At 35.5% G+C, this 27519-nt stretch overlaps 3 protein-coding genes across 10 annotated transcripts; 2 read left to right on the top strand and 1 right to left on the bottom strand.

The window, feature by feature from the left end:
* The first annotated feature begins 338 nt into the window (after positions 1-338).
* LOC130828275 (scarecrow-like protein 9) lies at positions 339-6483 on the top strand. Of its 6 annotated transcripts, XM_057694153.1 has the most exons (4): positions 339-3122; positions 4365-4716; positions 4831-5013; positions 5149-6483. In XM_057694153.1, the coding sequence occupies exon 1, from the start codon at positions 729-731 to the stop codon at positions 3039-3041; it is 2313 nt and encodes a 770-aa protein (XP_057550136.1). In that variant the 5' UTR covers positions 339-728; the 3' UTR covers positions 3042-3122; positions 4365-4716; positions 4831-5013; positions 5149-6483. The 6 variants fall into 6 exon arrangements, with proteins under 6 accessions (XP_057550136.1, XP_057550130.1, XP_057550134.1 ...); XM_057694147.1 differs by having other exon boundaries at positions 4365-5013; XM_057694151.1 differs by having other exon boundaries at positions 4365-5058.
* A 140-nt stretch (positions 6484-6623) lies between these two features.
* Positions 6624-12616, top strand: LOC130828278 (low-specificity L-threonine aldolase 1-like). Of its 2 annotated transcripts, XM_057694156.1 has the most exons (11): positions 6624-6768; positions 6928-6968; positions 8075-8528; positions 10676-10787; positions 10922-10972; positions 11144-11215; positions 11307-11439; positions 11542-11600; positions 11788-11888; positions 12084-12150; positions 12303-12616. In XM_057694156.1, the coding sequence occupies exons 2-11, from the start codon at positions 6944-6946 to the stop codon at positions 12330-12332; spliced, it is 1104 nt and encodes a 367-aa protein (XP_057550139.1). In that variant the 5' UTR covers positions 6624-6768; positions 6928-6943; the 3' UTR covers positions 12333-12616. The 2 variants fall into 2 exon arrangements, with proteins under 2 accessions (XP_057550139.1, XP_057550140.1); XM_057694157.1 differs by lacking the exon at positions 6928-6968 and having other exon boundaries at positions 6628-6768.
* A 436-nt stretch (positions 12617-13052) lies between these two features.
* Positions 13053-26489, bottom strand: LOC130828277 (serine/threonine protein phosphatase 2A regulatory subunit B''beta-like). 2 transcript variants are annotated; one of them, XM_057694155.1, is made up of 13 exons: positions 25868-26489; positions 22851-23093; positions 22606-22711; positions 22424-22523; positions 18605-18710; positions 17521-17611; positions 16795-16936; positions 15893-16040; positions 15671-15780; positions 15146-15302; positions 14256-14381; positions 14026-14176; positions 13053-13549 (listed from the first exon to the last, which is right to left on the bottom strand). In XM_057694155.1, the coding sequence occupies exons 1-12, from the start codon at positions 26015-26017 to the stop codon at positions 14036-14038; spliced, it is 1620 nt and encodes a 539-aa protein (XP_057550138.1). In that variant the 5' UTR covers positions 26018-26489; the 3' UTR covers positions 13053-13549; positions 14026-14035. The 2 variants fall into 2 exon arrangements, with proteins under 2 accessions (XP_057550138.1, XP_057550137.1); XM_057694154.1 differs by having other exon boundaries at positions 22424-22526; positions 25868-26447.
* Between the last annotated feature and the right edge of the window lie 1030 nt (positions 26490-27519).

Here is a 27519-nt window from a genome sequence, read left to right as displayed (position 1 = left end):
TGTAGACCTGATCATGGTCGGCTTGCCCCCCGGCCCGGTCCGACCCGATCCGAAAAAGTGAGGGTTTGGGTACCAAAATATAGCCCGATGGGCGGGTTTGGGCAGAAAATAATTGGCCCGAATTTTTTTTGTGACGGGTTTGGGAATGACATTTGGCCCAAAGGGCGGCCCGGCCCGAAAAAGAGTAAAGAATTATTAATATTCTTGCAATATTTTATTTGTTATGAAGTTTGATGTACTAATTCAATTATTAATATTCTTAATTATTATAATGAAAATTATGAAAGTTATATATTAAGAATCTTTGCAATCAAATGATTCAAGATATCAAAATTAAGATATAAACTGAATGCCATATGAAAAAATCATCTTAGACCATTGCCATTTCATGAAAATGGAATTTCCTTGCTTAATGATCCTTGTTCTCCCTCTGTTCATCTATTCTCTCTTTCATTATCTCCATTTTTGTGGTTCCATCTTTCTAGAGAGGTAAGACTTAACTTTACTTCTTTTATAATTATTTCTTTTACTCTTTCACATGCTTTCAAATTCTTTAATGGAAGCTATTTTCCCTGCTAAACCCATCAAAACTGATTTAGCATACTGAAAAACACTATTTATTTCTCTGGAAGTGATTGATTTTAGGAATTTTGGTGTATTCACTTGAGTTATATCATTCAGTTTGATTTGATTGGAATTTGTTGCAATATTTTCCGGTTTTTGGGTAGATGGATCTACCTCCTAGGGTTCAAGAGTACTTAGGAATTACAAATGGAAATAATTTACAGGCATTTAATGATCATACATTTCCCTTATGTTCAAATAATGGTCTTGTAAATGGATTACCCGATTTGAGGAATGAACTAGTGATTATGGGTCATGATAATAACATTAACAATACTGGTAGTGATATTAGTGGGTTTAATTACATGTTCCGTAATGATCAAAGTGCAACAAATTCGAATCTATCATCTATTTCTGGTGTTACCCATGAAGGGAATTTGCTAGAAGATTATGATTTCTCAGATTCTATTTTAAGATTTATAAATCAGATTCTTGTGGAGGAAGAAGTAGAGGGTAAGGGATGTATGCTTCAGGAATCTTTGCAACATCAAGCTCTTCAAGATGCCGAGAAATCCTTGTATGAGGTCATTGGAAAGTCGTACCGGCCTCAACTTGATTCTCAAGCAAATACGACTTGCTTTTCCCCAAATTTTAACAACCCAGAATGCTATTTTTCTGATGATTACTATAGGTGTAAGTTTGGAATTGGTGAAAGTAACAACCTATCGGTTGATCCCGATTGGGCTTATGGAAGAGGTGGTTATTGTGCTATAGGATATGAGAATGCTTGTACTCCTTACCAACCCCTAGTGTCCTCATCTGCTGTTAACTATGCCATAAATGGGGGGTTAATGGATTCTCACTTAACTGAAAATCTCCCTTGGGGTCTAGAAATGAGTGCTGAAAGTAGGTCTATATCTCAGTTTACGAAGGGAATCGAGGAAGCGAGCAAGTTTCTTCCTAGTCATAGTAAATTATTAGGCATTGCTGAGGCTAATGGACTACCCGAGAGGTTTAAGGAATCGTCTGCAAATCCAGGAGTGAACAAAGATGAAGATGACATTAGGGATGAAAATCGTGTTAGAAAGCATTCTGTTGCGGATAACCTGGATACGGAAGAAGAGAGGACTACGAAACTGGCTGCTGTATTTGATGATTCTAATGTGCGGTCAGACATGTTTGATCAGGTGCTATTGCATCATGGTGGTGACAAAAACGAACTTGTGGCTTCTCTTAGAACAACCTTGCAGACAGCTGCGACCATGAAGACTGAACAAAGCGTTCAGTCGAAAGGATCTGTTGGTGGTAAGGGTCGTGGCAAGAAACTTGGTGGAAGAAAAGAAGTGGTGGACTTAAGGACACTTCTTTCGAGTTGTGCGCAAGCTGTTGCGACTGATGACCGTAGGACTGCAAATGAGTTGCTAAAGCAGATCCGACAGCACTCATCTCCTCTTGGTGATGGGAACCAGAGGTTGGCTCATTATTTCGCTGATGGGCTTGAGGCTCGTCTGGCAGGCACTGGTAGCCAGATTTATAAAGCACTTACTAGCCAAAGAACAACTGCAGCAGATGTGTTAAAAGCTTACCTTCTCTACCTTGCAGCATGTCCATTTAGGAAGCTGTCCAATTTTTTCTCCAACAAATCGATCGCAAAGCAAACAAAAAAGGCGTCGAAAATCCATATCATTGATTTTGGCATCCTTTATGGGTTTCAGTGGCCAACTTTTATTCAAAGACAATCAATGAGAGAGGGCGGGCCGCCAAAAATCAAGATTACTGGCATAGATTTTCCTCAACCTGGTTTTAGACCTGCAGAAAGGGTTGAGGAGACAGGACGTCGATTGGAAAATTATGCTCAGGAATTTAGAGTTCCTTTCGAGTATCGTGCAATAGCAAAAAGATGGGATGCCATTGAGCCAGAAGATTTTGACATTGATGAGGATGAGGTGCTTATTGTTAATTGTATCTATAGATTGAAGAATTTGCCTGATGAAACCGTCTCTGTTGAAAGTTCTAGAAATATTGTTCTCAAAATGATTAGAAAACTCAATCCTGCTCTTTTCATCCATGGTGTGGTTAACGGTGCCTACAGTGCGCCCTTCTTCGTGACCCGATTTAGAGAGGCTCTTTTTCACTTCTCAGCACAGTTTGATATGCTGGAAACCGTGGTGCCTTGTGAATATGCTGAAAGAATGCTGATTGAGAGAGATCTTCTTGCCAGAGAGGCCCTCAATGTCGTAGCTTGTGAAGGATGGGAGAGGGTTGAACGGCCAGAGACGTACAAGCAGTGGAAGATCCGTACGATTAGAGCTGGTTTTACACAGCTTCCCCTTGACTCAGAGATCAAGGAGAGGGCTTTGATGCTAGTGCACTCAGCTTACCACAAGGATTTCATAATTGATGAAGACAATCGGTGGCTGCTTCTGGGATGGAAAGGGCGTGTACTCTTTGCTTTAAGCACATGGGAACCGAAATAAAAGACTCGTAGCAGTAAAGAACCAAAGCCAGCTTTAAAGGAGCACATCTTTTCTCCTGTGCTAATGCTGACATAGTGATTAGTGAGTCAAAATCTAAGGTCTTTTCATGCTTTACTTATCAATTTGTTCTGTAGCTGTGCCTATTTGCTTGTTACTTGTTAGTATCTAGAAAATATTAGTTTGTGGATTATATAATTTCCTTTAATAGGTCTTGCTGACTACTATAGTTGAACTTTTGCTACTACAACAAAGGTGAACGAGGATTTATAAATTCTTAAGTTAGACGGGCTAATCTACATATCATTTTGGAGGAGTAGCCATGGAAACCTGTAAATTCTTGTAATGAGGTCTTTGTTGTTGAGCAGAAAAAATTAATTTGTAATGTTAGTTTTGCTATCAATAAAGAGTTTCTCATTTTATCATCACCAACTTGTTTTTTCAGCCTTTGTATCTTGGTGGAGATGTGTTCGTGATGAGAATTGCTGTTCCTGTTTCTTTTTCTTTTTATGTCCGAGAATAGTCTGTAGTCTGTACTGTAGCCATGTTACCCATGTTACCCATCAAGGGTAAATACCCTTTTGCTCGAGTATATAAGATATCTAGCGGCTTCAACCAAAATCTTAAGCTTGATGGTTGTTGCCCCAACATATGTTATATACTCTATCGTCACTGGAATAAACTTGCGTACATTCGACCCCCAAACCCCTGGGGCCTAGATGGGAGCATTGAAGTAATGGAATGTTGTTGAAGGAATGTGTTATGCATATACATCCTTTCATTTTTACCCCCTCGTTGGGGTATTTTGTACTCCTTGCTCTGTCATTTACTTGTTTGTTTGAGTTCCAACATTTATGTCATGAATGAATGTTGTTTATAGCTTCTCAAATTTCTCGTCGCTATGCGATGAATGTGAATTCTTTTGGGGTTGCAAAAGACAAGTTATAGATTTCATCCAATTTCTTAGTTTGCAACAATCCTAAAGATTTCTCCAAGCATAAGTTAACTTGGGTAACGTCGCTTTCTATTTATTGCTTACAGTGTAAAGATGTTAACCATGATAGCTAATAAATTTACATGTAGCGGTGACTAGTGACCTGTGACGTAGGATCGAATCTTGTCTATATCATTTTTCTAGAAAACTAAAGGCATATTTAAAAAGAAACAAATCTCTATGGGAATTATTCCGATGAGTTTTTTCATTGATATCCCCCTTGTATGATAGTATGAGTAATTCCCATTTCTTTAAATATAGAATGTATTCTTGACTTGTTTTTTCTGTAGATAATACTGTGATGGCTAAGAGAGTGATTGATATGCAATCAGGATCAGATACAGTCATCAAGCCTTCTGAAGCGATGCCTATGCTGATGATGATGATGTATTGGGTAATGATCCAACCACCCTCCGCCTTAAACCCGAGGTGGCAAGAATCATGGACAAAGAGGTTGGGTTGCTGTTTCATTAGGGATTATGGGTAATCTCATTAGTATACTTGTGGATTGCGGGGCGAGCAAGGGGAAGTGAAGTGATTCTTGGAGACATCTCTAATATCCACATTATGAGAGTGGTGGTATTTCTACGGTTCTACCAATGGTGGGCTGCTTTCGAGAACAGTTGAACAATGGATGTGGATTCAATTTGAGAGTTGGAGCAAGTACCTCAATCCCCAGACAAGGTCCACCAGACTCTCCCATTCCCTCAGCCTACTCTAGAATCAAAAAAAGGTGGCCTATTCAAAAATATGTCTTATCTTTTTTTGAAATGAAATCATTTTACCTATCACCTGCAGGAAAAGCTTGTAGTAACTCCAGATTTTCTGATGCAAGTCACTGATTTACTGTCACATTATCACCATAAGGACTTGTGATTTCTAGTCGCGTATGTTTTTCGACTGATCAAGCTCATATACGTTGACGGGCAGACACTTGGGGTTCCTGTTGATGGACTGGTGCAAGCTGCTGAATCAGTTTCGGTAATTCCAGACCTTTTTGTTATTCTCAGTCATAACTCATAAGAAGTATGTTTTCAAACAATTTATTTCATTGCAATACTTGGAAACTAAATATCTTATTGCTACCATTCACATCTAAGATTATTTCGTTATCAGTTTGCAGTTCGATTGAAAATTGTTTGCGCTTGCGATTTCCTCAAGGCTCAAAGTATCCGTGGAGACCACAGCTTCCCCCTCACCTTCATATGCAGCTGACGTGACTTCCAATCGGCTCAATACGCTGGTCATTTCTAACTCATCTAACTTGGCTGGCGATTGGATGTTTTAAACTCTTTTGATCGGTTCTAAGCCTCTGAAAAAATCGCCGATATAGATGCTACTAACCGCACACCTATAAGAATGGGAAAACGACAATACATCGTCTAAAGGATGCCTAAGATGTTGATGTCACAAATTGGAAGAACCTCTAGTGGTAGCCTTGTAGGCACCATTTCCAAAATGGAAACGAAGTCGTAAGACATCCCACCATGGCTTAGCTTCTTCAAAATACGTTAAAGTTTTTTGGATAGACAGATCAATGGCATTAAGAATCCATTAGACCAACACAACTCCCAACAAACAAAGCCAATCTTGCACCTTATGATCATTGATTTGCTTTAACTAAATTAAAACTCCAACAAACCATCGAAGAAAGACAAAGAATGTACTTATAATTGTCACCGCAGAACCTGATTGAAGTTTTGCTGTTTATGAATCTATCATTGTACTGTCAAAGTAAAGCGTGTGTTCGGCAAATGGCTATGTGGTTTATTAGAGGATGTTTGAGGAGTTTCGATAGCTATGGAAGGCGGAAAAATCCGCCTTTCATACGTTCCCCTCCTTCCTTCCTTTGCATTACTCGTATTTGGTTAACATTTCAGTTAATCAAATAACAAAAGAAAATGTTTGATAAAACGGCTTTTAAATCAAAACTTAAAAACTATTATGAGTAAGCTGGATAATTCTAAAGTGGCACCACAATCGTACAATTTCAGTCGCATACAACTACTAGTTGACTCAATTAACTGATTTAATGGCTAGCAAATCATCAACCAACAAGTATTTGACAAAGAACCTTGAATTAAAATCCACAGTCCACAGAATACTCATATGGCTCGTTTGGTCGTTGTTACTAAGTAGTGGTGATGAGGATGATTTCTGGTGTAAATTTTCATGAAACTTACCATGCTATTTCCATGGTAATCGAAAGTTTATCATAAAAAATTATTCACAATTTACCACCTAATACCACGTATAAAAATAGTAGTGCGTTGGAATTATTTTTGTCAAGAAAATAAGATGAATGAAGTAAAACAAGTATGAGTGCATGACCAAATTGTCATCGGACTTTCCCACTAAAATTATGCTAAATTTTATTATCATTTCCACGATTTAATATCAATAACCCAATGAATCGAACATGTTTTTCCAAAAAAAAAAAAAGGGAAACACACAAACTGTTCTTACTTGTTGCTTTCTTCCCTTGTTTTTTGACATGGTACGCCAAAAAGAAGAAAAAAGGTAAAAATCAAATACATAATCTTATTTAAAAAAAATCTTCAACTGAAATATTGCTCTGCTTCCATTGTTATTTGGGTCACCAATATTTGTTTGTTTGTTTGTTTTTCATTTCACCATTAAACTTGTGTCACGTTTGATAAAGTGGACACTTTTGTGTGTGTATCACTTTATTCACCTCAACACTGAGAAAGAGACAGACCACAAGAAAGTGAGTAGGTAATTGTAGTATGATTGTATCTATTCTATTTGTTCGTCTTCTCCTTTTTTTGAGAAACTTTTCTCATTTTCAATGTTATATTATTCATGGGTTTTACTCAAATCATTAAACCCATAATTTATTTTCTCAAAAGATTGAATTTTTTTGGTTTTCATTAGTGTTATTTCAGATCAAATGGGGGACTTTACTGCTCATACTGGTATTTTGCTGTCCTCACGCTTAATTACTTTCTCAAAGCTTGACTTGTATGATGATTGTTTAGATGACACTAGACTATTTCATTCATTTTGATTGTATGATCTTTGAATAAGTAGACTTGTTTTGTACTTTCTCGAGCCGAGGGATGATTATGATGTTTTGTACTTCCTCTGTTCTAAATTATCTTAATTGAAGATTCTAATTTTGTACTTGTATGATGTTTTGTATTTTCTTAGCAAATTGAAGATTTACTACTGTTCTATTTAACTTGGGGTATGTTTGAAATTCTAATTTTGATCATTTTTGTCTTATGAAACACCCTCTTATTTATTATGATTGTTCTATTTGATTTTTTTGATACTATTTATCAATCGCGTTGTTTTAATCTATACCTTAAAACATAGTCAACATGAGATCTTAGTTTGATTCAACGGAAAATTTATTAATACATCCATTTATATTTTGTAATTTTGTACAATTAGAATATTCAGGATTAAGTATGTGCATGAGCAAACGTGCAAAATCAAATAGAACAATAACAGTGATCGTTTAAGAAAGAGTATGATGGTATTGTTTAGAAATCTCAAAAATAAAAATGTGATTATTATTTTTTGATGGAAGGAGCGCATTATATGCATAAATCAATTCATTTTTTGTTTATTGCGAATTGATTCAGTGCACATATAAAGATGAGTGTTCGACTCTCCTTGAATTACCGTCTTCATATTTGACAAAACAAAATCTACATGACAATTGTAATTGCAATAACGAGCTTAACATGTATATTCATTCCCTCCAAGTCAAGGAACCAACTCAATCAAAATCTTAAGTTGATGGTTGAGGTCCCATGATCTAACACGCTCCCTCACACGAGAGCCCATTAGGCTAGAAGTGTGATTGCGCATAGGCGCTGAATACTCCACATTAATAAGGGGTGGTTGAGATTCGAACCCGTGACCTCTTGTCACGTTGGCTTCTGATACTATGTCAAGGAACCAACTCAATCAAAAGCTTAAGTTGATGGTTGAGGCTCAGGATATGTTATATACTGTAACACTCCTTGGTATTCCCATTTTGTAAATATTCTCGAATTTCTTTGTTTTTCAGATAAAAGTGAGATGGTTAAGAGGGTGATTGACATGCGATCCGATACAGTGACCAAACCAACCGAAGCAATGCGTATTGCAATGTCGAATGCTGAGGTTGATGATGATGTATTGGGTCATGATCCAACTGCTCTCCGCCTCGAAACAGAGATGGCACAAATCATGGGCAAAGAGGCTGGATTGTTTGTTCCATCAGGAACAATGGGTAATCTCATTAGTGTGCTTGTGCATTGTGATGTAAGAGGAAGTGAAGTTATTCTTGGAGATAACTCTCATATCCATATTTATGAGAATGGTGGTATTTCTACCATTGGTGGGGTCCACCCAAGAACAGTAAAGAATAACAAGGATGGAACTATGGATTTGGATTTGATTGAGTCTGCCATTAGAGATCCTAAAGGAGCCCTTGTTTATCCAACAACTAGACTTATTTGCATTGAAAACTCCCATGGAAAGTAAGTAATTGGTAGTCTTCTCTGATACACTTGATTTTGTGCTATGTAATTCTGGATGTTTTGCCTATTTTTTATCTTATACTTCATCAAAGCAAGTCCGAAAGTCGATCCATACGATTAGGGATGACAAAATGAGCGGATGGACGTGGTATGTCCTCCCTCATAACCCATACCCACCACCCGTGGCAGACGCCTGCCCATTTGGATATGCATTCAAATCCATTCCCACCCAATATGGCCAATTGGGTATATCCACCTTATACCCGCCTCACATTTACTCTAAATCCGAGTTATATACCTCATAAATTCTTATAAATTTAGTTGTATATCTAATTTTGTTTTGACCATACAATATAATAAAATAAAATTAATATTCTTAATTTTTTGTCAATAGTTTTAAATGAAAATATACAAAATTAATATAAATTAATACATTGTAAATATAAAGTGGACGCCTATGCGGTAGAGCGGGCGGGTATGGGGCGGGTAAGACCTCATACCCACTACCTACCCACTATCCATGGCGGGTAGGACATTTCATATCCATACCCACCCACTACCACCAAAATCACACCCATACCCCTTCCAACTAGGGTGGATGTTGTTGTAAAATGTTACTTTAATTTATTAAATAAACAATAAAATAAAGTTACAAGTTTGTCGTAGAAAACAAATTACATATGACAATCAAGAAATATGCTTATGTACACCACCAAGAACTTCGAGAATTCGATCTTCAATCTTGAACAAAGTAACAAGAAGATTTTGTTTGAACTTGATATTAATTCTAGGCGTGATGCTCTTTCCTAAAACATCATTTCCTCCCTATTACGGTGCTTGGGAATAAACTAGAAATATGTTCTGTGATACAAAGAATTACACTAAATTCCTAGCACACGAAATTTAGAACGATGTAAAGAAAACTTAAATGGAAGAAGATACGGAAAATTACAATCGAGGATTGCAAGTTCTCTATGTAAAGTGATAGAGAACAAAAGAAATCAGAAATTGCATGTCGAAAATAACCACACAAGCCTTCTATATTTATAAAATAGCTTACCCCTTTTCACGAAGAAACATGTTACTCCATAAAAGATAAAACACAAGATCGATTCACGAACTAGTGTCATCTTTCAATCAATTCGTCCCAATATATCTGGTTAATATAACCATCTTTAACCATTGGTAGTTACATTATAACTAACAAAACAGATGAACTAACTTTGCAAAGAAAAACCCGCAAAACAGAGCGAAACTCGCGGGCCGGATTTAGGTTGCGAGCTGCAACTTGCTGCTCCCACAAAACATTAGCTTTTCCTTCCTTTCTCACGATCCGCGAGTTGTTTCATGATCCGTGAATACTACTTTTTGCTCAAAACAGAAACTTTGCAACCTTGGGATATTCTCAAATTAATTTATTTAAATTACTTATTTAATTTAATTAATTATAATTTCCAATGACCACTATACGCTCTAAATGACAACAGATGCGGTGTGAAACCCGTATAGTTTTACCCATTTGCCATCCTTATTTACCATTAGTTGCAAACTACAACAGTGTTTATTTTTGTTAGAACATGTATAAGCTATTTTTGAACGCTAGATATCCTAAGCATGATTTCAAAAATGTAATCATAAATAGGTTTGATTCATCAAAATGTGAATCCCAAGATACGACTCTTAACTTCTCTTGTTAGCAGCTATCGCCACTTATGCAATACTTCGCTAGTTCAAGCTATTCAACTAAGATGATTTATAATGTATACTATGCATTCAATTAAGATGATTTATACATCATAACCTATGTTACTCGAACTCTTCATTTTTCTTTATGTACCCATATCCGATCCTTGATTCTTGGACATTGGTATGGCACTTTGACACTTTATTTTAGACATATTCGACACTTGGACACATACCAGTATCCAACATCAGTACCCGAGTCCAAGTAACATAGATCACAACATACACCTAAAATGAAGTGTGTAAGTGTCGTACCAATGTCCGAGCATCAAGGATCGGACACGGGTACATGAAGCAAAATGAAGAGTCCCAATAACATAACATTAACTAGTGGGATAGTGTATGTTGTGATGTATTTGGCTCCGTTGCAAAGTATTTGTAAAATCTCTGCTGTGACATTGCAGTTCTGGTGGTCGATGCCTTTCTGTAGAATACACAGACCAAGTCGGAGAGTTGGCAAAGAAGCACGGTTTGAAGCTTCATATAGATGGGGCTCGCATCTTTAACGCAGCTACAGTGAGTAAAAACCTTTTGGACTGTAACTCACGACTCACGACTCACGACTCACGAATGACAGATCCAATCACTGGTAGTATGTAATATGTTGCATATGTTTTTAGACTGATAAATCCATATACTTCCGTGGGCAGGCACTTGACGTTTCTGTTGATAGACTGGTGCAAGCAGCAGACTCAGTTTCGGTAATTCTTGACCTTGTTATATGCGGGGTTTGACTAAATAACATGTATAGGGACTTGGGGAGTTCCCCCGCCTCCCTTTGACTCGTGCATTTTTCATTAATTGTCTTTCGGACGTTTTCTTGAATGAATATTACATGTTTCCGTGACATTTTCCCTGACACACGACTTTAGGTCTGCCTGTCCAAAGGCCTTGGAGCACCTGTCGGATCTGTGATTGTTGGATCGAAAAGCTTTATAGCCAAGGTATCGCTTAAACTTCATATTACGTGTAAATATTCTTTTGCTTTATATGTACTCTAATAAGATTTGACCTTTTCGACTTCTAAATATTTAGGCAAAAATAATGCGGAAAACTCTAGGTGGTGGGATGAGACAGGTCGGGATCCTGTGTGCGGCTGCCTTAGTTGCAGTGCAAGAAAATGTAGCAAAGCTTAAGGATGACCATAAGAATGCTAAGCTCTTAGCAGGTTAAACATTTCAGCCTATTTCCGTAACTATTTCCATTTCAGCCTATTTTCTCAAAAATTTCGTGTTACACCAGTTGTTCTGTGCGATATTTTGTATGACAGACGGATTGAATCGAATTGCGGGGCTAAAAGTTGACGTGAGTGCAGTTGATAGTAATATTGTGAGTATCCGGCAAATTATTCTAGATAATAGAAAATTAAGGTTCTTAATCTAATTTTCCTCGAATCCCTTCTCTTTTCTGGACGATATGAACCTATGTCATTGGATTCGGCAGATGTGCATTTCACGAAACGGAGATGTTTATTTGTACGATAATTGATTTAACTAATTGCTCTGTTTCCCGTCAGATCTTTGTTGATGTATGTGGAAACTCAAACATTACAGCACCGAAACTATGTAAGAGGTTGGAGGAGAATGGTATACTGTTTATGTTAGAAAACACATTCAGGTGATCATTTTATCATGAACTTTCATCCATTCTTTTTGATATAGACAACTTCATGTTTTCTAGATGGTGGCTTCGAATTTATGGATTTCTTGTATTTATTTTCTGCAAAGACGGTATAATAGACTAATTGATCGTGCCGAAATTGTGTATGTTAAACAAAAGGACTTATGGATGATAACATTGTGATGTTTTCAGATTCAGGGTTGTAATCCACCATCAAATCACAAGAAGAGATGTTGAATATACTTTGTCATGCCTTCCGGTAAGCTCAATTCCATCATCGAACGTGTTCGTATTTAACTTGCTTTGTTTTGCTTTTCTTCGTTCAATCCCCGCCCCCTAAAATTTCTCTCTCGAGATCTAGTTTGATTGATATTTAATTTACGAATACTCGATATGTATTAAACGTTGCAGAAAGCAGTAACGGAGGCATCAAGTGAATAGATTGCAAATTGAGATTCAATGAAATTGCACTTCAGTACTTGCTAATAATGTGATTTACTAGTACATTGTAAATCTAATCATTAATGAAGTGCAACAAATGTGACCAATTGTTATATTGTTGTAAACTATAATTAACAATTTTTATAGTTACGGCTTATGATCAACTACTTTCATTAGCCTATGATCAACTACTTTCATTAGCCTTTTGTCCATACCAGGTGCGCCGTAGACATTGATGATTGTTTAGGAATAAAAGGGTTCAAAACACACCCGATGACCTGATATTTATCTAATCTTGTAATGAAACCCAATTAAACTTGATTTATAAATGATTTACAATTATGCGAAAATTAATATGAACACAAGACCTGACTTTAACCGATCAAAAACACCTAATCGACCTGAAATCCAGCTCTTTACATTGAACTACATTCCACAAGTCACAAGTGATGGTTGCTTTGCTAAACTTTCACGATTTAAAGCTGATCGTGATTTCTAAAACTTTTTTTTTCGTTCAGTGATAGAATGCTTGGTCGAAGTTATTTGGCAGTATCATTCGAAGCCACATTTGATTCACAATAATGATATTGACATTGTAGAAATTAGAATTGATAGAATGTTAACGCTTAACGAATGGCAAACCAAGTCACCATTATTCAGCATCCGTAGCTCACTTACTTCTTATTTGATCTCTCCACTGAAAACGGAACATGAAATGAGTAGCTCAAAATCTTAAAAGGAGATAAATTTGATAAATGGACTTTTTTAATACATATAATTAGCCTCCTTAAAACAACACTAGTACAGAAGCAAAATATTTAAATTGAAAGAATAGATGGGAAAGAAGGAAAGGAAAAAAAACAAGACGACCAAGCGACATCTTACAGCGGAGACCCAAAAGAATTGCCAAATGTTCTAAAACTACCATCATTTCCTGCTTTTTACTAAAAATATCACCTGTCAGCAGATGAACGCTCCTCTTCTCTAAGGAGGTCTACCGAATCCGATGTGGAGACGACAAACAACCACCGCTTGTTATCAGATAAAAAAAAATCTTCAAGACGACCCATAATTTTAAGGTATACATCAACCAGCCCAGCTTAGGCATTCTGTGTCTGATGAAGATGTGGCTTCAGCTAGGCCAATTCAGCTGACTTGACCATGTTCCCATCCGATGGCCTGCTTTATGAAAAAACTTGCATCTTGTTGTGAAGCAACTGCCATAGACATGCATATTAATCAAATCCTGAACTGTGCTTTAGTGATACAAGCTCAATATATTTTTACAATATAGCAACGTTAATGGTAAAAGCTAGCCGCAATGGGTCAATCGCCTTCTATGCTGCTACCTTGATTCTTTTCATTCTTATTTCTCAAAAAAGTAGAGTTCCAAAATTAGCAGCAATCATTAGGACCGAAAGATTATTTCCTCCCTATTAAAATTGACCTGCAGCTCATCTCATATTTAACCTGACTCTAAAAAGTGTGATGCCGTGTTACACAAGCACTACAGTAGAACAGTCAAACTCCAACCCTTCGAAAGAGCACCAATTGAATCACTCAACCATTAGATGATATATACACTAGAATTTAGTTCAAAGCATTAATTTTAAAATTATAACATGGCAATACAAACAGAAAAACAGCCCATTGCACCAATGGAAACAAAAAAGTGACTAAAATGCCTAGTTACCATATCTAACTCAAAAGGGAGCCTCAAGAGATTCATCCCAAACTTCTGCACTTCCATTAGAAGCATCTTCAACATCTTCTTCCATGGAAAGTCTAATATACTCTCTATGCGCAAAGCGATCCCACTCTGTCAAGGTAGGGTTCTCCCTCTCCTGTTCATAACAAATAAGAATTTACACACTTGGCTAGAAAAGGGAGCGGAAATTTACCACTTTAAACATTTTGATGTACCTGACGAATAAGGAATGGATCGCGAGTTTCAAAGGCCATAAACTTATTTAAATTAAAAAGTATATTAAAAACACTTGCTGAAAGTTTACTTCCTTTCAGATCACGAATAGTGAAATAACTCTCATTCTGCAAATGAAACATTGCATATAGTCAGGTGTAAGGATCATGCAAAGACAGTTACGATGTATGCAATACGCAAAATACAGAAAACAGCAGGCCAGGATAAAAAAACATGAAAACATTTATCTTGCCACACTCAAACAATGAGCCATTGAAACAGCATTTGATCAGGTTAAATTAACTTAAGACTCCGATTATCAACACATCTGCATCTAGACAGATCCCAGAGATGCCCACTATTCTTTTGTAGCATTACAGTTGGTCTTACTCATGCAAACTCAGGGTTTTTCTCTTTTGTCCCATCTACAAGGCAGTTTCCTAAACATGACTGCATTAAGTAACAACACGTAAAAAAAAGTTTTGGCGGAAGTCAGACCTAATATTCAATACTGCAAAGGCAAAACATCACACATCAGGACGATATTTGCGTATTCTACAGGAGGTAATTTAAATTACAACTTCTACGGATTAGCTTCTATAGTTCTATACTTATATCCACTATATACCACAAATTTCGTCCTTTGTTTTTCCTCCAAATATCATTTTTTTTGTTTGTCCAATAAAACACTCAGAATGGATGTAACAAACATCAGAAACAAGTACACCCCCAGAATGAAATCCCTTTACAACATGACATTTCAAAAAGGAATTTCCCAGGCGAATCCAAGGCTTCTTACAACGAAGATCAAAAACCATAGATTGAAATAAAACCTATCAGAGTTCAAATTTTTATTTGAAGTACAACTTCAACCAGTGCACATGTGACAAACCTCGGGCCCAATCATATCAATTATCTGACAGAGTATGTCTTCAAAAAGCACTGGTTCTTGAGCCATACACTCCATTCGATGCAACTGCTCCTCATAGAAGAATTGCATTTCATTTCTAGTGATAATTCCATTTGCATCCAAGTCTATGCATTTAAACCTGAAGATGAATATAAGTTGAGAGTAAAATAATATTAACGAAACATAAGAGCAGAATAGCAAAGAATTTTGCTTGAAAATCAGACAAAACTAATATGTTATACAATAATTACTTCCAAATGTTCTTAGAAGACTGAGAAGAGTACTTATGAGGTACAAGTTCTGGTGGTCAAGTCAATAAAGATAACTACATAAATCCCCATCAGCTGCCCACCAACTTTGTGAACATTTACCAAAACACCAACAGCGTGGACAATGCAGTTGCTACCAATCCTCCACTTCAATATCCTCCAAAGGTCATACATATTTGGACACTCAAATTTCAGCAGTCCAAAAAAAAGATTCACAAAAAACATCTCCAATACATACCAATATTCAAGACTTGGTTCTGATGACTTATCCTCCTCCGCAAGTATGAAATAAACAAAATCTTCATATCCCATCTTGCCTTCAACGGTACTAGTGAACTTTCTTGGAACCTGATAGAAGAATAAGGAGGTAGATTTTCGAAGAGGTTAAAAGGTTAAAAAAAATAGAAGCTTGTTGTGGAAAATTCCAATTTCTCCAGGAGAAAGAACTACTAGAAATTACCTGGGAAAAAATTCGATCAACAATTCTATAGGTAAGTGCATGGTTACCATATCTAATAAGGTTCTCTCTATCAATCAAGAAATCATGGTCTGTGTCCAACTCCCAAAACTTACAGTAGATCACATAGAAGTGCTCGTAAGAGAAATACCTGCATCGCAAAAGTCGCAGAAAATTAACAAAAGAAAACTGAGCAGACCATACACACTCAACAAAAAACCCAACATTGCAATGAAGAGGGAAAACACAAACAGAACCATCCAACCAAAAATGCTCAAAAATGTGACCTTACAATAACCTGATATCCCAACCCTTGTCCCCAATAACAGAAAATTTGTGATGCCATAACTTAAAGCTACAAAATTGACAAGAACGGCACATTTAGTTCAAATTAATGAAGTATTTTGTTGTTTCACATTAAGAAAAGAACAAGGTCTGTCACATACACATCAAAAAGTACATCTCAGACATTTTTATATGTAATACAAGACCAAATGACCATGTGCAAAGGAGACATTAGTTCAAGAAAGTACAGGCCAGAATCCTAAACTGGATTCACCAGCCAGCATTCTGAAACAAGCATCCAATAGAAACACCTCCAAGGATACATCACAAAACTGCTTTCTTGGAATAAATAAGGAGAAAATTACAGATGCCAAATAGAACTCCATGGCCCATAAATCACAATTAAGCAAATCAAATGCTAAAGATAAAAATCATCAACTACCGCAGAAAAAAATACAACTATTATAAATCAGCTCAAGTGTACCTCAGAGCTTTGTTGATGTCAAATAGAAGTCCATGGCCCATAAATCATAATTAAGCAAATCAAATCTTAAAAGATAAAACACCATCATCAACTATGGCAGAAAAATTACTAATATTATAAATCAGCTCAAGTGTACCTCAGAACTTTATTGATGTCCTCTTCTTCATCAGCTTGTTGCATAGCAGTGACTAAATTTCCACGCTTAAGCTCCTTAAGGGTTAGTTGACCGTTTCCAGCTCTATTAATGTAATAAAAAATTCTGTATATTACAGTTTCAGCTGTCCGAACACAAGGAAAAAAAATTGAAAATCAAAAATTAAATGAGAGAGAAGCTAGCTCAGTATGAAATACATCCTGTGTTCCACATATCCTCTCACATGAGTGGAACTCAGACTTATCAACCTACCTCTGTTTTCTTAGATGCAAACATTCGACGTTTACACTAATAACAACATGCCTTGTCCAATTATATTAACTACTATAAAGTCTTTTCAATAACGTGGAACTAGTTGATCGATTGTTTCAGTCAAGACTAGGTAATCATAGTAGTGTGAGTTCTCACTGAAGCACTTGTACAATCAACAACCATGGATTAATCAAGCAGAATAGTAAGTGCCAAATATGAACCAACCATAAAAAACTTGCAAAAGCATAAGAATAAAACATAAATGGGCTAGCTTCAATTTTACGAATTCCCTTCGAGGAAAATAAAGATAGACAAACACCAAGAGATTTTCAAGTTTCAACTCCACGTAGAAATGATTTTGGAAATGAATAGTAAATATCAGATCACGGAAACTCTTTCAGGATTACATGAAACTGTTGGAAAGCATTTAATGGGAGAGGCAACACTAGGAAATACCATATCTCTCCTGGAACTCTGGCGTGCTCTGCAGGAATTCCAATCCTGGATGAGTTGCCAACAGTTCTCGAAGAACAGGCTTAAAGTCATCCTACAACAGCAATAAATACACACATTAGATGAACTTCAAAGAAAAACGACTTCTAAAAGATACAATCCAACTTGTGAGATTGCATCAAAACTACGTAAAATACAGAACAAAGACAATAGAAAGAAAACATGTTTGGGTTTACTTTCTCGTTAAAGCTGTGTGTTTATTTATGTACAAAAAAATGCATATATTCAAAGCCAAATCAGCCCACCCTCTCTTTTCCTTTTTTTCCTTTCATGATCGTTGTTCATAAGTGATGAGTGCCAAACCTCTGCCCACCTCACTCCTAACGAAGACTACCAACTAACCTGATTAGCATTTTCTCAGTCGCTAGACATGCTCCACTACTCCTGCCACTTTTTGCTTCACACTAAGGATCCTAATGAAGCGAAGTTATAGGATAGAGTAAGAAATTAGAAGTAGAATTATCAGATTTATGGCCACAACTTGCATAAATCAATTGAGGAAGAAAAAGAATTGAATTGAAGTGTGCTATCCTAAAAGGCAAAGCCAGGAAAAGGAAATTCAATAATTTGAAGGGTGAAGAGAGATAGAAAGCGGAGAGAGCATTATTCACTTACTTAAGTTACGTTTGAGAGAAGGGGAGCAAAGTTAAGTCTAGCTCTAAAATATTCATGTCATTTTTTATATGTTGAATACATATAGAAGAAATGAGGAACTTTCCTTCAAAAACGTTGGGAAAAACCACGTCCATAAACCACATCTCTAGCATTTTTTTATTGGGAAAGAATTCCTTGGATAAATATTTTGTTTCATTTTTTATTTACAATACTTAAACCTCAATTACAAATAAAAGAAGTCTCCATAAGTAAAACATAAATCTAAACCACGTCCATAAACCACATCTCTAGCATTTAGGGTCGGAAAATCATGAATCTTAACTTTCAGCTATACGAAAAACCAATACCAAGAATTTGAACGCAAACACAATCGACATATAAAGAGAAGGGAGGAACAGAGCGTCAAATTCACCTGTGTCAAAAATTTGTGCTCTTGTTGCTTCATAATAGTATAGATTTGGGTATATATGTCCATGGTCAACATGTTTCCATTGACCCAATAATCAACAAATGCATCCCTACATGAATACCCGTGAGTTAAAAACAATTTATGTTCATTAACAGAGCCACCAATCCCACAATTTAAAAGAGAGCAGCCTACAAGAAAGAGAGACTAAATAATGCGCAAATAAAGATCATAGCTAAATTCTTTTGCTAAAGAAAGGAAAGGAAAACATCTTTTCCAAGCTTCTTTTATATTCTTTTAACAAAAATTCGTTGTTTCTACAGGTTTTTTCTTCACAAGTATAGTGATTGTATATAAAGAAATCATGAGCAAAAAAGTCCTAGCCATAATACATTGGAAATTGTGTAAGCATATCATTAACCATATATTTCATACTAAATATTGAAAAATCTAATCAAGCTCAGGAATATCATTTCAAACTTTATCTTTGTTGAAAACAAAATGGAATAGCCACAAAGTGCATTGCAATACTTGTGCCCTTTTTTAACAACCCTATGACCTCATTCACAATTTATTTCCATTTTTTGGTGTTATAATTAATAATTGACTAACAAAAGCTATAGTAACTAATATTTCCCTCGTCGTAAAAATGTAAAAATGTTGCGTTTTGGACTATAAAAAGGAATATCTTATGGTTTAAAACGATATTTAGAGGTTACGATAACCGCATCACCAAGGTTATCAGGATCAAGATTCTACCTAGGAAAGTTGACGGGGTAGGATCGAAATCTGTATTGAATCGTAGGATCGTGTGATCCAACAAACATACATAGATTATCAATTATATTTGTTCTCTTTAAGTTTTTAAGGTGTAAGTAAAAACTTATTTGACTTCAATGTATTAAGTTTTGAAAAAAAAATACTTTAAATAATTATTTTTAAACTGCAAATCAAGAAAAACTTGAATTTTATAAAGGTATTGATATAATTATTTTAAATATATATTTATATGTAAGTGAAATCTGTATTATATGAAAATATATACAATTGAAACTACCTACATAGGATCAGATCGTCAGATCGTAAGATCATAGAACCGTGCTATGATCCTACCACCTAAATTCTTGAGCTAAGTAGGAACGCACGATTCTACCACATTAAAATCCTACCTACTATCCGGAACAGTCGCCTATTTTTGGATTAAAAGATCGTAGATCAGAATCGGGATTCTGATAACTATGCGCATCACTTTCTTTCCCGATATTGCAATAGCGATTATTACCGCATTTTTATAATATGCCCTCAACTAAGGGTATTCAGAAAACCTGACCTGACGATTTGCACCCTTAATGACGGTTAAATTGGAAAAGTGTAAAATTCTAGGTTGGGCACCCGACCCATTTTGGTACAATTTTCTAATTTTAATAAATTGTTCTAGCCTGTCATGTAATTCATTAAACCTTCTGATGGTAATTTTGTAGAAAACCAAAGAGACTATTAATGTTGAATTAAATTGATTTAATTAACTTGTAAATTTTAGATGTTAAACCTCTAAATAAAACAAGCTTTGTCCTTGATTTGTATTGCACTTTAGCAACATTGGCAAAAAGACTTGGATAACTTCACGAGATACTTTTAATTTCATCCAAACAACATCCTAAGAAAGATAGTTTGCAAACTAATACATCAACAATGGAGGAATTACAAAATGCCATTCAAGGAGGAATTAGTCATTGCAATATTTCCTTGGTTAGGTCTAATAACTTAAGGAAAATTTCATCCTAGTTGAGGTCCCATTTGAAAGAGATGAAGGTGAACTATTTAAAGATGTAGAAATCGGCACAAGGTAGGGTCAAAAGCCTACAATGGATAATACTTTATGGGCATGATGTTCAAAACTATGCAGTCACAGCTTAAAGATGCTCAAGTAGCATTGACGTACCAAAATCCAGTACCCGGTGTACCAACTTGAATTATTCGGGTATCTGATTATCAAGTACCCGGGTCCTGTTATTGGTTGTTCAAACAACTACCCGCTTAACAGAGTACCAAGGTACCACAAGAATAAGAACCGGTAAAATGATTAAGTAGTTAAAATTTCCATAGCAGTTTGTTTTGGTCAGTGTGTAGAGCAATTCATAGTGCAAAATAACATATTGCGCCATTGCGGTAATGATCGCAAGACGACTTTCGCAGTCAATGTGGATGGTTTCACGGTTGTTATTTCAAATGCAATAGACTCGAAACTTTTATTATACGGTAACAATATGGTGATGCCTATGTTACTCGAACTCGTTGATTTAATCTGGTGTCCGGTGCGAATAAGTTGTATACATGTCTAGTACACCAAAATTAACATGGATACAACAGTGGAGGAAAGAAACCAAAGATACACTAGATCTACAATTTGTGGGTCAAACTGTTAACCAAGTGTAATAGCATGATTTTTGAGATCTTTCATTTTTGACTTTCGAAGTCTTCAGAGAGACAAATCAACAATGGAATGCCAAACATTGGAATAATGGTGGAAGTATTTTCTTTTTTCCTTTTTGTTTTGTAATATGGGTTTACATTGTAGACATGAAAAGACAAGTGGAATGAATTAATAATTTCTCTGGCGCTTCTCGTATGCATTTTAACTTTTTTTTAGTTGAATTGTCAAACTTTCGTAATAATGGGCCATGCCTATGTTTTTTTTTCTTTTTCTTTATCTATTTAAGTCTTAAATTGTTACGGTGTTTCCCATTGAATTCTAAATGGTCAAATTCAATTTCTCACAGTTTCACTCTTTAATGCAACTTATCTTCTTTTTTTTTTCTAAAGGCAATGCAAATTTTATTCTATTTCTTAAAATTCTTATTCGTTTTAAATTGGGTCAAAATTATTTTAAAAATCTTTACCATATTCTGGTTTTGGTATCCAAAATTAGTACTTTTTTTAATCATTTCTCGTATGCTAGTATAATGGATGGTGTCCCCATACCTATAATTCTAAAAATATCTTATCGAACATTAAGATCCACACCCCTATCCGATACACATACCAGGTAACATAGGATGATACTGGGGTGATATTTTGCACTATGATTGATACTTTCCAACACAAGTAATAAAATTTACTATATGTCAACAGGATTATTGGCTTATTTAACTCCATTAAATGAGCAAACAACCTTAGAAACACTCCCATTAAAAGCTTGTACAAATAGCCCTCCTAGAACCTATTCTAAGATTCTCAAAAGTAAAAGTTCCTCTCGAAAATTAAGAGTTCCACAATGTTTTAGCTTAAGCTTCGCAAACTAGCAAAACATTCTCTAACTAGCAAAGAACAACTATCAACAAGCAACTCAACAACAAACTCCATATGTCACATTTTATTGAACATAATCAGAAGCTAAGGCTTTGGATTTGTTTTTGTATTTAGGGAATGAAAAAAAGGCAACCATTGGGCGTAATGCTTCCCATCATAGAGAAATTTGACTATTTTTGACCAACTACAATCTAGTTACTAAAACAAAACAAAACAAATTGACAACTAATATGGGATATAGATAGTGATTTCTAGGATCTAGACAAATACTAAGCCTCTGCACAAGTCTCAAATATATGCAAGAGTAAAGTTATTAATTGTGAGTAAGGGGAAAGAAGCTTGAAGAATCCAAACTGTAAAATGTAAGACAGATCAAGAAACGCAAGACGTTACAAAAATTTAAATGCAACTAAAAAACCTACACAATAAAACTATGAAATAAACATCAATGATGTGACATCATCAAAAAGACGAAAAAAGAGGGAAGAAACTTTAATCATGAAATCAGTCATATACCTGGTGATAAATCCAGTGCCATTAACATCGATCTTTTGGAAAAGAACAGTGGAGAAGAAGGATGGCAGCTTACAAATTTCTTTTGTAACAGCTTTGAACTCTGCTATTGAAAAACAAGTCAACATTCTCAACTCAGCTCTGTTATAATACTTGTCAATCACAGAAACTTATATGGCTCTTACCATTCATGGACAGACCCTCTGTATGACCATAAAAGACCTGGTTTATTCTAAACAAACATCTCTCCTTTAGTTCTTTTGGTGCTGGACGGCCATTCTGGAAATAGAACTGCAATGTAGGCATAGAAATCTAAGCAATGATTCAAAACTGTTGGTAAAAACAAAAAAATCCACAGGAACCTAGGATGTGTATGCAGAAAAACATAACAAAGTGAAGAACGCATTGGAAACTGAGAGGATAAACCCACCTGAGGTATCAGCTCTTTCACCGGCTCGCTCAGTACTTTAAGAGGACTTCCTAGAGAAGAAGGAGCAGCCCTTTGTTTCATAACACGCGGGGAACCTGATGAGCTTCTTGGTGAAAGAGGAGGTGCACTCCCAGCAGGAAACATGGATGGTATTGAGTTGCTAGCAGCAGCGCTTGTACTAGAAGCATTCCCAGCTATATTTAAAGGATTCCCAGCTTTTGCATCATTGACTAGTGATTTCACCTGCAAGTACACCAACATTTACATGTCAAAATAACACATTGTAGAAAACAATGACACGAGAACTTAGAGAGCAAGAGTTAAAACAAAGATATAGCAGCGAAAAAGTGAGCTAATGAACAATTAGACCCAAGTTGAATAAATTTTAGAAAGATTGATATAAATAATTTATTCTTTGCTCTATCTTCTCAACATAAACCCAAATATTGGTTAACTGATAATAATCCATCCTATTGGGATAACTTTCTCAAAATGATCTAAAGTTATTTTTAACTTGCATTTATACTCCAAAATTTTTAGTAAAAACATATTTGGGTGTCCTTTGAGAAGGTTATCTTAAAAGGATGGATTATTTTAAGTTAATCCATACTTATACTCTGAAAAGATGGGCCATAGAATGGATTTTTTTTTAAGTAAGCCAAAGAATAGATTATTAATATCAAATTATCCTAAATTTAAAGACCAATAGAAACTTCATACTGAAAAGAAACAAACTTATTAAAAAATGTGAAACTTTTAAGCATTCCCCTAAATAGGATTTCATTGCAAGTTAATGCCCCAGCAAATTTATATATACAAACACAGAGAATTAGATAATATATCATTTTGACACCAAAAGACGTCTCCATCAATGAAAAAAGGCCCTAACACAAGCATACAGTAAATTCTTGAACTTTATCAAAGCTGAAAGCTAACTAAATCGCACATTATTTTCTCCTTAACCAAAACTAGAGGTGGCAGAAACACCACATAATGGAGAAATATTTTTCCACATTGGACAGACAATTTTTAAACCACCAAAGTTCTTCATGATGAGAAACTATAATTTAATATATTATGTTAGTAAAACATCATGGGTGGGGGTTGTAAACGTAAACCCTGTATATTCAAGAAGGGGGAAAAACAAAAAGCACCACACCTTAAGTCTATTACTTGACAATAACTTTCTCATAAGAAATATCATTCTAGATAACCTTTATAATCTTTAACGTTGTTCTTCAATAGTTCTTCTAGAGTAAGTTCATCCAAAATAAATGCCACAAGAGTAACACAACCTTGTTAATTATTTTTAAAAACTTGGTAGGAAGACCCACATGTCTAAAGCAACATTTATAGTTCACCTAGTCATTTCTGCACATAATAAAAGCAGGTGCCTGGATGCTATACTGTGCAATGTTCATATTGGTGATCCAATTGATACAGCAAATTTACTGACCTCAGGTTAAAGAAACAAAAGATTGCTTGATAATCAGAGTTAAGCAAAAACTCTTTCCATAATACTCATTGAACATAAAGCTTAGCATCTTAATCAACATAAGATGGTTTTTCTAGTGGCCTTCCGCAGAAGTCGGAAACTCTAGGCAAGAGTGAGGGCAAAGGAAAAGGAAACATATAATATATGCATGTCTAATTACTGTCTAGATTCTAAGTTCTGCACCTAACGGAACTCAAGTTTCTTTTGTAATGTAGGCATTTTGTACGTCACTTTGTATTAATAGCTGAATATCAAGCACCAAAATACAAACATCAAAGAGCCCAACAGGAGAATCGTCTACTGCATTCTTGTTCACTAAAAAATCTATAGCAACACACAATAGCTGGATTGATGATATCTTCAAGCACCAAAACCCCTTGATCAGAATAAGCATCCACAGCTCCATAACTGACAACTCAATTACTTTAATGCATGCATCAACCTGAGCCCTACTAGTTCATCACTTAACTGAAAAGCGTATTTTTAGGCCATAGCATTTCCTCAAAAATGGAAAGCCCGCCAATCCCTACTTTGACTGAATTAAGAAGTATTATAAACTGAATCAAGTACTGCAAAATCGGGAATCGCTAATTTCAAAACAAAATTAAAAAGTATTATAAACTCCATCTTTCTGACTGCTCTCTAAACTAAGCTCTCTCAACTACTCATTTGTCACTTTAATTTAGTATCAAGAGAAAGGTTTTTAAGAAAAGGTGGATATTTGGTAATTAAGAGAGATTGAACTATGTAGGTGAAATTAAAAGAGTTAGGATGCATGGATGAGACTAAAAGAAAGTGGTAGGTCTACTTTTTGAATATAGAAAATTAGGGAAAAAAATTTAAAATGAAAATGATGCTAAATGAGAGGGCCGGAGGAAGTAATTAATTGTGTATATCAAAGTATGGGAGGTGAATTCAAACATAGATGACTAATTTATGCAAAGCTTCAATGAATTTGAAAATAAAAATTTGAAAATTTGAAAAAGAGCCAAGTCGCACTAAATATGGGACTATTTGAACGTTTTGTACGACTTGACATTTTGTTTACGTCAAACAAACATTGAGTTCAATGAATTGAGAAAATCAGAGATTTTTTCAAGGGAGGGGCAAAATTGGGCGACACAAGGAAGATGGTAGCTACAAATAAGAAGCGGGTTTGATAATAAGCAGAAACAGTATTCCTGCTTCAGTCGATGGCGCCATGAGTTCGCACAAGCCGAATTCTTCAACATTAAAGGAGATAGCACCCCAGTGCAAAGAAAAATAAGCACTGCAGAACCAAAGACTCATCATCCATGTTCAAAACTACAGTTCTCAAGCTGCTAGAAAACCTTTTACCCGCAGAATAAATCATTAAAATGGTCAGCATTATAAATTATCCACACGATTTTCAACTCATCAACAAATTACAATCAATTTATCAAATCATTAAGAAAACAACCGTGAATTTTTACACATAAAACAACAAACTCAATCCATAAACAATTAAAGTTACGGTAAGAACAAATAACAAAAGTCTTACCAAACGACTGGTTTCGGAGAGCGAAAGCCACTGTTCAAAGAGGTCTTGAGCGAGATAAGGATACGACTTGAGAGCTAAAGGCGAAACTTCAGGTAGTTGCAAAAGCTCAGCATCAAGAGATACCAAATCCGCAATAGAATCCGTATCCATTCCAAAAAATTATCAATCCCTCGTTACGAAACGACGTAACAACATGCACAATAAAATCAACAAACCCTAGACAAACAAAACGAGAAATCCAAAAATCCCTTGGTAAAAACTCCTTCCCTGCATAAACACAAATCAAAGGTTGATCGAGAAATGAACAACTTCTGAAATTTTCGAATCGAGATTCAGCTACACAAGAGCTCGAACGAAGCTCGTAGCGAAAAAGCAAAGTCGCGAAAAATTAAGGGAAAATACAGAGATCTTTAGGCGAAAAGAAGAAAGTATTAGAAAGACAAAGAGATCGGAAAAAGGAGGAAGAATGGGGAGATTCGAGGCTTCGAAATCGGAGCCCTTGGAAACAATGGTGGGAAGGAAAAAGGAGAGAGAATGAAAAAGGAAGAAAAGGGATGGGCCAAGAACAGAAGAGTGTTATATGAGAGGGAGAATTAAATTGCCTCAATGAATTGAAAGGAGAATTCTTTTTTTTTTCAATAATTAAAAATTCTAAATTATTCCAAAAAAAAATATTTTTTTTTATTACGCTCACATAAGATAGTAGGCGGATATAATTTCACGAGTTTTATGATATACAAGTCATGATGGATATATATGAATTAATTCGTTAGTGAGTGAATAAGGTTATAAAAAAAATCTTACATGTAATGGGTGGAGGGTAGGTGGTCGAAGTGTGTTCTTACCCACCTCATACCTAAGCGATCCACCCACACTCGTCTGCTCCGTCCCATACCGGTTTGCCTCTATCAATAAAATACTATTTTATATGATTTTTATATATTAATTATTAAATTGAAATTTTAAAGTGGTAAATTTTCTGTTAGCAAATAGCTTAGTTAAAGGTATTTTATAATGTTTTTTAAACTATAGATAAATTCTTTCCTATGATATTAAGTTAAAATTTTAATTAGTGGGTAAAAGTCATGATGTGCCATTCATCGTACATGTCAATGTTGTTTATTTTTTACTATTTCATTATTAAAATGGTATAGGAATTAGGATGCATATAAAATATTGAGTAAATATAGTACGAATGAGTGGACATATTTTAAAGTATAGAATTCAAACCGAAGACATAAGAAAAGGTTTAGGTGTCGTTAATACTGAGGATCAGATGAAACAAAATGTGTAAGGTGGATAGGGCAAGTGCAACAACCGAGTGTTGACAATAAGTAATATAGAAAGTTGAAACTCGTGGATCGAAAATTGATCCGTTTAGTGGGAACAAATATCAGAGAAATAAATAGGATTATCGTAGACTTTTTGTATATGAAACACCCAACTCTTAAAAAACGGTAATGTGGTTCTGTTTTTTTTTTTTTACAAATCTTGGGTTAACTTGTGGAAAGTCAAAATGGATTACAATATGAGTTGGGAATTGATCCTCAAAGCTCCATGTCCATGGGTCTAGCCATGCCCAACCAACCCAGCAATCTGTCTCTTGGCGTTTATTCCCCAAAAAATGCTTCCAAATAGTGTAATTATACAAG

Source organism: Amaranthus tricolor, chromosome 12 (genome assembly GCF_026212465.1).
Source record: "Amaranthus tricolor cultivar Red isolate AtriRed21 chromosome 12, ASM2621246v1, whole genome shotgun sequence".
In the NCBI taxonomy this organism is placed as follows: domain Eukaryota; kingdom Viridiplantae; phylum Streptophyta; class Magnoliopsida; order Caryophyllales; family Amaranthaceae; genus Amaranthus; species Amaranthus tricolor.
The sequence above is the reverse complement of the archived record's forward strand: the minus strand, read 5'-3'. Positions and strand labels throughout refer to the sequence as shown.